Source organism: Seriola dumerili, unplaced genomic scaffold (genome assembly GCF_002260705.1).
Source record: "Seriola dumerili isolate Sdu_G_001 unplaced genomic scaffold, Sdu_1.0 BDQW01000025.1, whole genome shotgun sequence".
Lineage (NCBI taxonomy): Eukaryota > Metazoa > Chordata > Actinopteri > Carangiformes > Carangidae > Seriola > Seriola dumerili.
In genome coordinates, this window is record NW_019174280.1 from 3,434,648 (window position 1) to 3,450,955 (window position 16,308).

General features: G+C 38.4%; 1 protein-coding gene across 1 annotated transcript; it reads right to left on the minus strand.

Moving 5' to 3' along the window:
• Positions 1 to 2,610: 2,610 nt before the first annotated feature.
• Positions 2,611 to 15,802, minus strand: rfx6 (regulatory factor X6). The gene is made up of 20 exons (XM_022765083.1): positions 15,612 to 15,802; positions 14,798 to 14,921; positions 14,380 to 14,441; positions 14,204 to 14,281; positions 13,474 to 13,501; positions 13,261 to 13,368; positions 13,060 to 13,137; positions 12,861 to 12,974; positions 12,076 to 12,125; positions 10,817 to 10,976; positions 10,586 to 10,730; positions 10,188 to 10,297; positions 9,938 to 10,055; positions 7,801 to 7,923; positions 7,247 to 7,453; positions 5,838 to 5,958; positions 5,649 to 5,777; positions 4,321 to 4,700; positions 4,022 to 4,222; positions 2,611 to 2,789 (listed from the first exon to the last, which is right to left on the minus strand). Exons 1-20 carry the CDS (start codon positions 15,800 to 15,802, stop codon positions 2,611 to 2,613), a joined length of 2,706 nt encoding a protein of 901 aa, XP_022620804.1.
• Positions 15,803 to 16,308: the final 506 nt, after the last annotated feature.

A 16,308-nucleotide genomic window follows, 5' to 3' on the forward strand; every position in this document is an offset into this window, starting at 1 on the left:
TATTCAGCATAACATTACATAATTATTGCAGTTTTTTTCTTTATGTGTAGACCTTTCATAAGTGTAATTGTTATATAAAGTTTGAAAAGCCCAATAAATATATTTATAAATAAAATAAAATAAAATAAAATGCTTCAGATGCTACAAGAATAAAATGTTGTTGTTGTTGTTTGTTATTTTACAGAATAAATGTCTGAATTTTTTTGACATGTCTGTCTTTTTTAATTTGTAGGTTGTGTCCATTGTGACCTGTTATGTAATTATCTGGTTTTTCTGTTAATTGTTTTTAAGCTCTTAAATAAATCAATGAATCAATCATAAATAACAGTAATAATAATAAACATGAATCTTAAAGGTGACTGCTATACAACATTATGCATATAATTTAAGTGTTTAGTATAATAAAACAGCGTACAATAATCTTTTTCAAATTAAAAAAAATAATTCAGTCGCTGGCAGATAAAAGGTTTTTTATTGAAATGTTTTGTCAGAAGAAAGTGACCAAACAAACTGTGATGTTTGAATCTGCTTTGATCTCGTGGTTTTATGATGTCCCATCTGGTCCAGGGCCGACAAACTTGAGAGGAGACATGTTTCCATGTTTTACCGACGTCAGCATGGTGTGATATTAAAAGCTTACTCACAGACATCATCTACCCCCTCCCTCCCTCCTTCCCTCCCTCCCTCCATTTATCTTTGTTGGTTCTGGTAACATTTTGTAAACACCATTATCTCAGTCATATCTCGCTCCATTGTGTCGCAGAGAAAACCAAATAATTACAAATAAAAACCTCCCAACTTTGATCCCTGGTTTTCAATTGTGCTTCCGTCTGCAAGCTCAGCCATTAAAGACTCATGTGTTTAGTGGTTTGACATGAGGTCTTTGAATCGGAGCAGATAAAGATTCTATTGGGTTCTATTATTGACTGAAAGTCAATCTGCTGCAGAGGCAGACAAAAGCAAGAACACAAGCTGTTCCCTGGTCCGTTCTGTTCAGTATCTTCATTATTGCAGTGAAAAAAATAAAGAGCCAAACGTGCAACCAGGTACATAATGTTAATAATCCATGTAGTCTTTGTGCAAATCCACTGCTGTTTTTCATAAGAGCAGCAGCAGCTACTGGAGGAGTTTGGTCTACCTCTTTGGTCCAAACTAAAATATCTCATGTAATTTTACACAGACAGCTATTCCCCACAGGATGAATCCAAATGACTTTCATGATTCTGACTGCATCCACCAACACCATGCAGTTGACATTTGTGGTTTTGAGAGTCATATCGTTTTAAGCATTGGGTGGATTTCCATGAAATTTGGTGCAGACATTCATATTCATATCCCCCAGAGGATGAACACTAACTGATTTGATAATCCCCTGACTTTTCATTTGTCAGATACTTTAGTTTATGACCAAACATGTGAAAAACTGACATTCCCATCAGCCTCGCCTGCACTTTGTTGTGTAGTGCTAATTAGCAAACGATAACATGTCAACACGCAAAATTCTGAAGATGGTAAACTTTATACCTGCTAAACAGCAGCATGTTATAGCATTGCCATTGGGCTAATGTTAGTATTTAGCTCAAAGCACCACAAAACATTTGGCACAAAACGTGTGCATTTACATTAAGGCTACCATTAACTGTCATTTTTTCAAATATCAATTAAAATGTTAATTGTTTAGCTTATAAAATGAAGAGTAAAATTGTTACAAGTCTTTAAATAACTTGTTTTGTCCAACCAAAACGCCAAAGTTCAAAGACATTCAATTTCCAATGAAGTAAAACAGAGGAAACCAGTAAATCCTCACATTGGAAAAGGGGGAACCAGTAAATGTTCAGTACTCTTATGTAATAAGGTGCCTACACCTCTGTACTTTGAACCATGAGTCAGTAGCGATGTGTACCCTGAGAATCAGCCCGAGACTAATCAGGACAAGAAGTTCAGAAACAAACCTTCAAAATGAAATTGCAAAAAGAATAGTTTTCATCCCCTGCAGCATTGCTTGGCTCTAAAGGCCTGTATGTAAACAAGCTCTTAATACAAGTTGAGCAATGAATATGTCTGCGAGCAGGTGTGGACCGCAGCGCTGTTAGATTGTTTTCCTCTTGTTGTGCAGTCAGTGAAAAGCATGCCGTATCACCTGTGAGGCTTTATTTACAAGAATCTGCACAGAGAAGAAATGGAAGCCCTCAGGCATCATGTAACAACAAAATCACTTCTTTTTTTTTTTTATCTCAAAACTGGAAAAATTACTATTTGAAAAATACAGTAGCGGATATAGAATAAATATCTGTATCAGAGCGACTGTTGTCAATTTGTATATTTTTAAAGTATCAGTCCACATTTTCATACAAATAAACATCTTTGCTTTGCTGCTCGGCCTGGTACAATACAGTGGTGATAAAAACAACTGACAGGTGTCATGTAGGTCTTTCCCAGTTAAAACAATCTTTATAGCCTCCTTAGCTAAGGTTCATACTGTACCTCACAGTTTGGATGTCCTGGGTTTGAGTGTCCTCGTCACATGGCGTTCACCTCCCTCACTCCACTGTTATAAAGAGTTATAAAGTTGCTCTGATTCGACTCGAGCGGATGTTTGTGTTCTCAGAGTCATTGCACTCCTCCTGCGCCCATGAAGACGGTGTTGATGGGAGGCAGCGAGGACACCAGGTCCTGCACCTCTGAGGATGGCGTCACGCGCTGCTGAGACAACAGTGTTTCCTGCGGGGGGAACGGAGAGGGAACTCCAAACATGCAGGGAGCAGATCCCGACGGGGGAAGGGAATGATCTGAGGAGGAAACAACGGAAATATAAAAATAAAAACATTTCAGTTTTTAATCTGTAACCATATACCTGTACAGGACCAGGAGGGGTTTTCATGCTTGGACTGTAACTTTATATCAAAGTTCAGTCAAAACAAGTTCCAGTTGTTATTGAAATTTATGTGGTTTATTGTGTCAGTTAAAACGAAGCATGAAACAAATAAACAATTGTAAATTTAAAAAAAAAAATTGAATTGTGGAACTTTTTAGTGTTAAATTGAATTAAAAAAAAAATCAAAATTTCCCAACACTGTTGCAGAAGTTATCATAAATGTGTCACACTTGCAGTTGCTTTGCTCTCAGTCTTAAGTCTGGAGACTGCGCTGCTCTTTCATCATGTGAAGTCATTGAGTTGTTCTTTTCCTCTAATGTTTTGGCTCATTTTCTTGTCCTATGATGAACCCCTGACCAACCAGTCTGTCTTCCTTTGTTACTTACAGTAACAGTACAGTAATGTCCTAATAATGTGAGGCAACAGTTTGTTCGAACACGGCCTTTGTTCAGACAGAGGGTTTGTAAGTCATCAACCTGTAGGAATGGTTTGCATTAACTTTTAAGGCTTCATTTACTTCCACTGCTGAAGGAAAGCTGGACATTAACCAGTTTCTTAATCCCTGAAAAAGGCTTTTCTGTTTTTCTATCAAAGTCACAAGATTTTTCAGTTTTTGGTGACATGGACTTTTTTTTTTGTTTGTTTGTTTGCTTGTTTTCACCCTGGGCAGTTTACCACTTACCTTTTTACCACCTAAGCTTATTCACTTAAAGCAGAACTTTTAAGCAGTAGTGTAATTTTATGTGTGCAATTGGCTCGTATAATGTTCTTACATATAACATTTTGGAGTTTTTATTGCCAGTACACCACTGAAATGTGTGGCTGAAATGAATGCAATTTTCCTGACTCCTTTGTGTTGCCAGTTTTAAAAGAAAACCACATACAAAGAAGCTTTTTATAAAATTACATGTTGCCAGCTTTATAAAGAGAAATGAAAAATTGCCATTTAATTTTCTTTTTCTTTTTGGATGTCTTGTGAAATTGTGTAGCAAATTAAATAATTCTATAATCTGAAGATATTTTAAGAAAAATTTGGTCACCAATAAATAAATAAACACACCAGCACGCACGCACACACACACACACACACACACACACACACACACACACACACACACACACACACACAGTATGTGACCTGCTGACCTGCTCCAGGTTCAGCCTCTGTGAAATAGGTTCCTGTAGTTTTCCTTCCTGGCTCATCCAGGATGTTGAGCGGATCGTGAACTTCGGAGTACGTTGAAGGGAAGGGACGCAGACTGCTGACACTGCTGATGACGGACACGTGCTGGTCGACCAGTGATGTCATCCGCTGGCTGTCCAGGTAACTGCTGTTGCCATAGTAACCTGCCACAGGAGGAAAGTTTGGAACTGAGATCCTGTTTTCTGAGAATTGTGTTAATAATCTGCCAACGTTTGATTTAATGCCACAGTCTGAGACTTACCGCTGTGTCCTGTGGCAGAAAACGTCTGTCCCTGACACCCACCACTTGAGGGGTTCAGTCCTGCCCCCACGAAGCCGAACCCTTCAGCTGAGTCCAGAATCTGAGCGGCAGTCTGAACGTCCAGCCCCTGTTCAGTCTGAACTGGATCTGAACCTGAACTGTAGCTGGATGTGGGCCGGACTGCAGAGGCATAAGGTGTCAGGGAGCAGTTCGTGCTGCTGGATGAGTGATGGACTGATGAAGGAGGATGATGATGATGATTGTAGAACAAGTCTTTAGTCAGCTGCTGGTCATTAAACGAGGGGTACCGAGAGAGCTGGTAGGCCAGAGATGAAGCCTGAGACTGAACTGAGGCCAGACACTGATTCTGGGTCTGAGGTCTGAAATACAGAATTAAACAAATCTTCAGACATTATAAGAACAGGAGATATTTTACAATATGTCTACATGCTACAACACTCAATTAACAAATAGATTTTTACCAATGACACCAACTAATGAGTTTTTTCTGCAGGTTGTTAAACTTTTTTCTTTTTTTTTTTTAAATAAAGAACATTTTAATTTAAGTAATGTTTTTGGGAATTTTATTCTAATATTTTGTATTTCAAAACTGTACTGCTTTCAAGACAAAAAAAGGAAGAATACAAACATTTAATTTGTGATATTTGGCTTGAATAGCGCATAAAACTCTTAACTGCAAACATCAAAAATAATAATTTTGGAATATTATACTATATATTATATTATACTTTGGTTCAGCAATTAAGTTTTTGGTTTTTATGGCAAATTAAGGGAAATAACTTTCCAAGTTTTGCGTAAATCTAAACATGGGTATGAAACTTGAGGTCTTATGAAGGTGGTAAAATGTTAAAATATTAAAGTATGACACCAAGAGTCTAGTAGAGACTACGTACTTAATGAGTGTCCTTTTAAACACATTTACATGAGTCAAAAATTCAACTTTTCATGATTTACCATCGCATAGCAAAACAACACGCACCAACGAAGATAAAAAAGCAAAACAAGAAAAAGAAGGAAAACAAAGGCCATAATCATCATCATAAATGTTTTGTATGTACAGAAAACCTTATCAAAAAGGTTATTTTATAATCCTATCAGGGCAAGAGCTATCCATTATCCTATACAATTATTATCTCTTCTGTCATCACTCCATATTGTTCATCATATCGTAGACAGATGACACCGACTGGACTGCATCTTATTTGTCATTATTGTTATTTGTTTTACAAACTCCCAGTAATGGCCCATAAGTGTCAGTAAAGCAGTCTGTGAATGAATATACAGTATAACATAACATAAAAGCTAACCTGAGTGCAGGCTGGTAGTTCGAGGTTGAGGAGCTGCTGGCTGGAGGGAAGTAACTAGAGCTGGTCTGAGGTAAGCAGTGATACAGGGTCTCCGGGTAGGAAGAGCAGGGGCTGGGCTGGGTCATTGCACTGAGAGAGGAGAGGCATGAGGAAGAGGAGGTAGAGCAGGTGGAGGAAGAACAGGAAGACGGCAGGAGTCTGCCTGCCATGGGCCCCTGGTTGATGACGGAGCCTCGGTGCACTAACGCTGCTGGAGAGATAGGGGGCGTCATGAGGGGGCCGCTGATCTGAGAGAAGTCCATCTGACCACCTGAGTGTGGGGGTGGAGAAACAGGGATTATACAGTCTAGAATAAACACACATGAGGAGATATTAAGTAAAAAATGTTACACATGTTACACGAGTGATTTTCTTTAAAGGAGCTAATTGTACGTTTTGCTATTGCTACATTGCTAACGTTAGCATTAACAGGTGTTTACTTACCAGTCTAGAAGAAACAATGTGAGTTCATTCCTTTTCTTGCCAAGAGCTGTCCCCAGCTGTGAAAGACAACCCTTTTGTTTTGTTTTTATTTCTATCACTTCTTGTCTTCTAATGAAGTTAGCATGCTAACCAGCTAAAACTGTTCCATGCTTAAAGCTAATGTTGGCTATGTTGTAATAGCAAAACTCACAAATAGCTCCTTTAAAGCTGCACTCATCAATGTTTTTGTACGAACAATGGGTAAAATGAGAATGTATGGCAAATGTTTTCAGTGCAGATGCTCCAATAAACCCATTTTACACTACTTGACCAGCAGTCTGACAAAGCTAACAACTATCTGGTGAGCATAGTTGAGCTTGTATTAGCTGAAGAGACAGATCTTTTTCCTCGGGAGCAGTTTGAGACCAAAATCAGTGCTTAAAGAGATTCAATATTGGACTCCAAATGAATATTACATTGCTTGGTGTCTGCAGAATGTGTAAATAGGCAACTGTTTGCATGTTCACATGTTCACCATTACAACTATGTCAGGTAACAGTAGGTCAGTGTTGTGTTTACAGCTTGTTTTTCTACCCTCAAATGGCCAAAAACTCAGATATTGCTGCATCAACAATGTAAAATATTGGTAGACAAAGTTGTTCTGCTCATTTTCTTCTCAGATCAGAAAAAACACATGTGGTGCGTATTGAATACAACAACAAATCATTTATTTTGTCATTTTCAGTTTGGAGGACTTATTGAACCATTCACCTATCAGACACTTGCTGCTACCTGCGTGGAAAGTTGCCCAGTGCTGTGATAGCAACGATGATAAATGTCAAGCAGAATTTTTATATCAGCGTAGAAGAAGAAACACAATTTCAGGATGCTTTGTGTGCCTCAGTGACTTCATAAGAAGTGAAAAAATGTGATGACTTATGTTTTACTTTGAAAAACATCCAAGTTGGTGACTGTGAGGTCAGTTATCATGAGTTGTTTAGTGGATCTAAGTAATAACATTCTGGAGAATAAAGTTTAAATTGATTATAATTCACGCTACTTCTTGTTCTTGATGTTTTATTTTGGTTGGATGTTTTATTTTTACAAAATGGTGGATTATTTTCTTTTTCTTTTACCTGAAACTGTGAAGCCAGCAGTATCTGTCCCCTGGTAGATGACCGTGCTTGTCTCCAGACTTTGCTGCTGATTGGTGGACAGAGACATATAGGCGTGTTCTACCAGAGACTCGTTCTTCACCGATTGGTCAGTGGCAGAGTTGGCCTTGTTGCGATTGGCAAGAAAGCAGGAACTAGGTGAAGCCATGAGCGCAAGTTTACTGGCATCTGAAAGTAAAAAGAGCAACATCACATCATTAACAACAACATCTGTTAAAAGTCATTAAACAAGGACTCGTTTTCGGCCATATTGGAACTGTTTTCTGTTGATGCTGCTTTATTTTTGACCTGCATGACCCTCTGTATGTGGGACACTACTGTAATAATGGTGATAGTTAAACCTGGAATGACATCAATCACTTATACTCTGTAATATTAATAACTGTCTCTGATTATGTCTCTGATTAAAGTATGAGTTAAACGACCTTTAGGCCTCTTGGCATGAATTGAGTTGTGCTAGATGAATGTGAGTGGCTGCATTTCCCCAGGTGTTAGTCTGTTCTGATGGCGGATACCTGCATTTTTCATGTATTTGTCCAGCAGGTTCTGCAGGTCCTGCTCCTTGTCGTTGTTAAACTGAGTCTCCAGAGCCAACAGGATGTACTCGTCTAACAGCATCCTGATCAGATGGAAGGAACCTGCCGACGCCAAAACACAAAATGTGAAAAAGTTCATCGAGAAAGATTTGTACCTAACAACCTTTCTCGCATATCAAACCGGCTCAGTTCCCTGACTCCAGCTGAGCTCTCACTTGAGGATTCATCTGTTTGACCTTTAGGATGGAGCTGCTCTTTGTTTGACCTGCAGGGTCAAAGGTTAAAAACCTTCTGTGTTTGAGCTTTACTGTGACTTCAGAGAGCGACCCAACAAATGGCCAGTGTTTATTCATGTTCACGCAGCCTGTGTGCATGTGTTTGAACAGAGAGCACGCGACCCTCAGATAAGACTTTGTTTAATCAAGGTGAGTCTGGCCATTACTATTTATGGCACTATTGTAGCAATCTGCTCCGAGCTGGCTTGTATTAGTCTTGTGTTTGTGTGTGTGTGTGTGTGTGGTCAACTCATCCTGTGGACTGACTGATGGAGAAGAAATGAGCACAAGTTAATTAGCTAAATTACAATAATATCACAAATAATAATCACCATGTTGTCATTATGCTCAGTATGTAGCTTTTATAAGTAGTTTTTCAATAGTGACTGATTAACTGTGGTTGAGGTGCACGCTGGTTAGACTACATTCCCCATAAGCTCTGTCACATCTTCTCCCCTTTCCCCGGTATCTTTGACTTAAAGGGCATATATTGTGAAATGATGTTATGTTAAAAACGATTCAGCAGGTTTGCTTCTGTTTGTCTGGTAAGGAAACAAATGTTTTCCTGCCTTGTGCTGTAAAACATTTTCCTTCTGTGCTGTAAAGCAACACAGCAGCTTCCACAGTAAATGGTTGTAACCACCAGACATTTTAGTGATGATTATGCCAGTTTAAACCACTTTCATTTATGAGGAAGCTTTTACCAGAAACTGGCTGAATGCAAACGCTCCTAAATCAGTGAGTGGCTGGAAATTGTCCGAGACATTTTTCTGACAGTCAGAGAGAACACATTGAAAAGGAACTGGGAAAAATGGTCAATTTATATGAGACAGAACACAGACTAAATAAATGCCTAATTAAAGTAGTTGTATGAAAATTAAAATATTATTTATTTTATTTGTATTTGGTTGTGTATATGTGTTATTCTGTTTCGTTCTTGAAGTGCTGTTCTGTCTATATTCTTGTGAGAACTCTAAAAATTCAAGTGTGAAATATAAACCACTTTTATTTAAGTTTATGTGATGGGTTAATGATTTATTGGTGTGAAAATGCAAAGGTTTGGGTACCCAAAGTTTACCAAATGATGCAAAAAAAGAGCAAAATAAATTAATTTTGCAAGTATATTGCTAATATGTATATATATATATATATATACATATATATATTATATATGTATTCCCTTTATATTATGTGTTAAGTCCAACAAAGCAATGATTTCTAACTTTTCCAAAGATTAAAGTAGGGCTATACCTAACTATAAAGTAATAGTTATAGGGGTCCATATAGGTCAAGTCAAGTCAACTGTATTTCTAGAGCACATTTAAACACCCTTTGAGCTGACCACAGTGCTGTACAAAGGACAAAGTAAAATAAAAGAATGAAATAAGTAAAAACACATGGAAAGCATGCTTAATATACTGTATACAGAAACATATAAACATGCTAACACAAAAAAGAAAACAACAAGGAGCAAATACACAATTATGAACATGGCAACAGACTAAAAGGTTTGTGAGTCAAAAAGGCCAGAGAATATAAATGTGTCTTTAGCCAAGATGTAAAAATAGAGATGGAGGTGTCAGAGTTCTGATTTCCTAGATCCCTGTCACCTTCAGAAACATTGTTTTTTCCACAATTAAAAATTCCCAAACCAAACGATATTCAGTTTACAGTGAGATTAAACAGAGAAAGGCTGAAAATCCTCACATCTTAGAAGCTGGAAGAAGAGACAGTGATAGCGTCAGCTCCAGATTAAAGTTCCCCTGTCTTATGGAGGAGGAATGGGTTCAATTTGCTTGTGAACCAGTTGGAAGGTTTTATACGTGTGAAGCTTTTCTTACCAAAGCTGGAGGCGTTGTTGAGTGTGAGGTTGTGCATCACTCTGGCACCAAAGAAACTCCATCTGAGCAGGAAATCCTGAGCTCGCTTCTTCACCGATCGACCGCTCTGCTTCCCGGGCTTAGCGGAGAGAAAGAAAGGGCCGAAAATAAAAATAAAAAACTGCTTGGTTGCACAACAGGACATTTACAAGACCGTGCAGTGTGCCCACACAAGTACAAGTACACAAAGAGGCAGGTGAACAGCTGTTACCTTGATGACTTTATGCTCCACGACAGAGTCCAACCACTCGATGAAGGACTCCACTGTGGCGTTCTTCCTCAGCAGCTCCTTCAGCTCCTGAAAGACGGTGATGGAGTCATCTGGACAAAAGAAAGAAAAAGACCTCAGGTGGAGTCAAGTAGCTTCGTTATTCTCATTTATTCTCATACAGCAACAGGAAGAGCTAATGTTACTGTAAAAAAGCATGATGAATGCATCGTTTTAGAGTCGGGTCGGACTACAGATTTGGTGAAGTGAATCAATATTGTACTTTTATTAAAATTCAAATACATTGATTTTCTTCCCAGTTATGATGATTGTTTTTGATGATTTCCATGATAATGATATGAGAAAATGCAAGTCAAATAGTCAGTCAGAAGTTCTCTTACACTCAGAGTAGATGTCTGGGTCCTGGTCTCCTGTAGTGTTTATGCTGAGCAGAGGCTGTGAGCTGATGCTGCTGAGATCCACGTTATCGATATCCAGCACCATGCTGGTCACCACGGCCTGATCAAACAGCGCCGGACGGGCTATCTGGAAAAAACAGGCAATTATTCATTCAATCATTATTGTGTTTGTGCTACAACTGACATCATTTCTTCTTCAGTAAATGTTGGTACCTGTGCCAGGTGCAGGAACGAGGTCTGTCTCTTCAGGGAGGAGACAAAGCGGCGTGCAATAGGCAGTTTCTTGGCTGCAAGGCATTCTGGGAGGTTTTCCAGGGAGGAGGCCAGCCAGTGCTCCCAGTGTTTGGCAAAGTTGCGGATATCTGCCAACAGACTGGTGAGACAACATTCACACGGATTAGATGTCCCTCAAATCGTATCATTGTAGTTACTCTGCAACCAAACGTGTTTATGACCACATGACTACAACATTGAGATACAGGCTTCACAAACTACCTACTACAAAAATTCCTTCCAGGCTGTTTATCTTTTTTTCCAGGACAGGAAAGGATTTTATGGGAAATGAGGTTCAATTTTCATTACACCAGAAATTTTGGATACCAGCGGTGTCACAAACAGCCTCAGATCGTCTAGAATCTAGAGAAATTCATGCTTTTATCTCCTCTCTTCTGGACTACTGCAGCTCTCTTTATACATGTCTGAGCCAGCAGAGTTTACATAAATGACAGCTTGTCCAAAAGGCAGCAGCCAAACCAAAAAAAGACAGCATATTACTCCTATTCCAGCGTCTTTTCATTTACTTCCAGTAAATTTTAGCATTGATTTTAAGATTTTATTGATGACTTTTAGGACTCACCTCTGGACGTGCACCTGAGTACATCTCAGACTGACACCTTGTGTGCCCTGTCACAACCTGAGGTCCTCAGCCAAAGCTCTATTAGCCACTCCACAATCTCGGCTGAGGACTAAGGGTGACATTGCCTTCTCTGTTCGGGCCCCCGCTCTCTGGAACAACCTCAGAGGAGATTAGATCGACGAGCTCTTTAGCCTCTTCTAAATCCCTTTTAAAGACAGTTTTATAGCTGTGTTTTCTCTGGGCTTGGGGTCTGGATCTACTAATGTTTTAAATCTATTATTATATTAAGTAATCATCCTGTTTCTTATCAATTACTTTAATTATTTTAGACTGTTTTATCTCATTTTTACTGAACCTCATTTGCCTCATTGTCACTTTTCTCTCCCCCAAATGTTGTAAAACCTTTAAATTTGTTTTTTAATCATTCATTTTTTAGTGTTCGTCCTCGATTTGATCTTGTCTTGTAAAGCACTTTGTAACTGTGTTTCGAAAGGTGCTATATAAATAAAGCTTATTATCGTTACTATTATTCTTCTTATTATTATTATCATGAACATCACAGCTGATTTGACGATGACGCATCAAATGAACATGAGGTGAAGTTGAAGTAACAAACCTTTCAGGCATCTCCTGCATCGTAGCAGGAATCAGAACATCTGTTAAAACCTGAGGAAATAAAGGATTCATCAGTAAAACAGAGCAATACACTGCTAATCATAACAGTATAAACACATACAGGCTCCAAGGCACCAGTACATTTAAATAGATATCATTGTAATCAAGATGGTTCTAATTATCTCTTGAGCCTGTTGAGCTCTTTATCTTTCCCTCTTGTCGTAGAAACTCCGCTGTGTGTTTGAGAGCTGCTAGTTCTGAAGAATTAAAGACTCTGGGTGATGAATCAAATCTATTCCGAAGAGAAGGACACAACATCATTCTTCAGCTGTTCTCTTCCTTCAAAATGCCTGCTTTTAAGGTCAAGAACATTTTATTAGGATGGATTGGGATTAAACCAGGGCCCTTTCATTTCTAAGAAAAAGTCTCCAGTTACTAGGACACACAGCTGGCCGATCGCTCCCTGTGTTTTTTAAATGAAGTTAGTTTGGATAAATACTATGAACAATATTAGCATCTGACTCAAAGACTATTTGCAAGTGCAGCTCAGAATTATAAATAAATGGACATAAATGAACAATTGAGCAAAACTGAAGAACTGCAAGATTTAAGTGCAAAAGAACGATTAAAATACACATATCTTTCTGGTTTGTATTAATTATAAGCATATCAAAACATTAATGGAATTTGCTTGCTGGAAAACCTGATACTTTATTTGAGTTTGAGACACTTTTTGCACCTGCACACTGTAGTAATAAAAGCGTAGAAACAGTATCTAATATCAACCTTATAGAGAATGGAGTCGCAGACGCAGAAGATGTCGACTATAACGGGGTTTTCCAGCAGCGGCAGCAGGTGGTCGGGCATTCCCTGCCAGAAGTGGAGCAGAAAATTCTGGATCTGAAACAAAAATATTTGAAGAGCTGCGTCAGTGTGAGTCTGATGGTGAACTGTTTTTATTTTCAGTTATCACCTTAATTATCACCTCCTCAAAGTTGACGTTAATGGCGTTGTCCAGGATGCACTGGCAGTGCGTTTTATACATCATGATCAGAGTGTCCACCTGCCAAAGGACAATGAAGATCCGACGTGAAATTAATTCAAAAACAGAAAAAAAGCTACTGGAAATGCAGAAGATAGACTGAATAGTATGAATAGAATTTATAGTAAATATACAATCACCAACCTTTTCTCTGGAGATGTTTCCCTGCAGCAGAAGATGCTGAGCACTGGGGAAGTCTGGGAGCAAAGTTCCAGTTTTCGAGCTCAGAGAGTATTTCCTGGTGAAACCTCCCTGAAACATACAATCTGTGTTAGACACTTGTTGTTGACTTGATCCTGATAAAATGCCGAAAATTGTTTTTATTTCAGTAAATTTAACTATAATCACTTGTTTTACCTCGTTCTTGAGCTTACTCCCTGAAAATCTGTGATCAAAGAGAAACAGATTTGATCATGATCAAATGTTTCATCAGCAGGGATTTAAAATGTAAATATATCGTGTTTGGGCAATGAAATCTTCAAAATACACACACACACACACACACACACACACACACACACACACACACTTGCACACACGCTGTATATAGAAAGAAATAATTATTTTCATGGTAATAAATGTTGACATGAATTTTACATTTGTAGTTTTGTTTAATTAGTGTCATGTATTTCCAGAGTCTTTCTCTCATGAATACTCAAACTGCAGCAGAGACTTTAAAGAACAAAACATCAACATCATCTACAAAGACTGAGATAAAACAGACAACATATAACCAGTGTGCACTAATGATGGACACACAAACAGTGAAATACCAAACATGGACAAACAGTATAATATGCAAACAGGAAGAATAGGAAAAGAAGAAGAAGAATAGGAAGATGGAGAATGGGAAAAAGAAGAATGGGAAAAGGAAGAGGAAGAACAAGAAGAAAAGTAAGAGGAAGAACAAGAATAGGAAGAAAAATAACAACAAGAACAAGAATAGGAAGTAGAAGAATAGGAAGAGGAGGTAGAAGGAGACGAGAGGGAGGAAGAAGAAGGAGGAGAAGCAGAAGGAGGGTGAGGAGAGAGAAGGCAAAGGAAGAAGAAGAAGAAGAAGACTGGATTACATCATGTTAAATGTCACCTGGTCAAACCTTTCCCAGAATACACAGAGTGATAGTAGGCGCTGCTCTCTTTGATGCCAATTCCATAGTAATGATATCTGTTAAAAAATGGAGCTATAAGCTACATGACAACCGTTTGCAAAAATCCAAAATATGAACATGTGGAAAAAGACTGAAAGTTAAATTGAGTATTTACTTGGAGTGTCCTCTGGTGCCCAGTCTTCTCGTTGTCAGAAGAGGAAACTTCTGTCGGATCGTCTGAGGAAAAACAGGAGGCACAAAGTTCTTGTTAATTCAGCTCTACCTGAAAATCTCACAGAGGAAACTATTATTTTATATCTTTTTTTCTTTTTTTTAGGGGGAGTATCTGCAGAGGCATATATGGAATAAACTTTCATATACTAAATCAAAAATGCATAACCAGTTTTTTCCAACACAACTACCAAGATCATTGTACTTGTAACTGAGCAGTATGAAGAAACGTGTTGTGCAGGATTAGGGTTCTGCAAATAGATGCCTGTTTCCTGATTTTATGGAAGGCATTTTGGACAGTGAAGACGTTTTCTGGCTCTGCAAGGGCACACACACACACACACACACCAACACACACACACCTTTCCAAATGTTGCGGCACAGGCCGGCTCTAGTTTCTCTTTCCTGCAGAAGTCCAGATAGTGGGCATAGAGGATACATCGAGGCAGACACACTCCTTCACACACTATGTAATTCTCCTCCAGCCTGTGGACACATCAGTGAGAAAATAGCTCATCCTCACAACAATGTATGAGATGTCCACTGAATACAGTTAATGCAAACAGTCACAGTCTAGCTCTACAATAGAGATAAAATAGAGGAATATATAGGAATATAGGAAAAGAGCAAATCAGATGTACTGGTTGCCAATAACTGTTAGAAGTCCAAAAGAGGAGGAAGATGTCACTCCTGGTTGTTATTATTGTTTGGTTTAAGAAACAGTAGCTACTAGGAAAGATCACTCTGTAGAAATGCTCCATTACAAGTAAAAGCGTATGTGTGCATTCAAAAAATATGTAAGTATATTCAGCAAAATTTACTCAAACTATAAAAGTTAAAGTTCCCACTGTACAGGCTGAATCGCTCTGTCACGATTGTGTTGTTATACATGATACCAATGGATAATTATTACTGATGCATTAATATGTAAACTGCAATTCAATGTTGTAGGTAGAGCTGATTGAAGCTATTTCATACACTACTGTATGATATTTAAAAATGCTCATCATAGAGTTTTAAAATCTGAATTGGAGAAGTAACTACAACTGTTAAACAAATGCAGTGCAGTAAGAAATACAACTTTCAGTAGAAGGAGAAAATGTACTTGAGTAAACTGTACCATGTAAGTGTGGATTTGCAGATGTAGTGTGTGTAGACTGCCTGCAGCGCTCTTACCACTGCAGAGTGAGCTGCGTCTGTTTCTTCTTGTCTTTGATGATCTGACTGATGGTCTTCCTGGACGAGGAGATGCTCTGTTTGATGGTCAGGTCTGCGTTAAAGTCCACCAGGTCCTGGTCTTCTTCAGAGGATGGAGTCTCATTACTGTCCTCGGCTTCTGAGAAAACATAGAGACAAATAAAGCACATAGTTCATAGGAGGAGACATATGCACTTTTCATCTTCAACTTCAGTATTAATTTCAACATGCTTGTTTCCAATCAATTAATGTTTAAGAAAAATGGCGCAAAACCTGAGATTTCACACTGGAAAAAACACAATCTAGTTCTTCTATAATTTGACTTTTTTTCAACATGGTTTACGCAGATACTGCTCCTTCCATCTCTGTCTAAGACAGAGTGGAAAAAAAGTAAACATAAAATATGCCTAAAAATGTGCTGTAAAATGCCTCGCTGTATGATTATGTGATTAAATGAAGTAGTTCAGTGTCCTTTTGCTTATTCTTCTCTGATTTAAAACCTACTGCATATGAAACCTTGAAAACTTGAATAAATACAGCGCACTGTCTGGTGCTTCCTGTGCATCAGATGCTACGCTGCATTGATTTTTCCTAACAAATGGAACATTTTACATTTCATTTTCAGATTTATTTCAGTTTGAGCATTTCCTCTTTGCTTTCAGTGTCTCCAGCAACC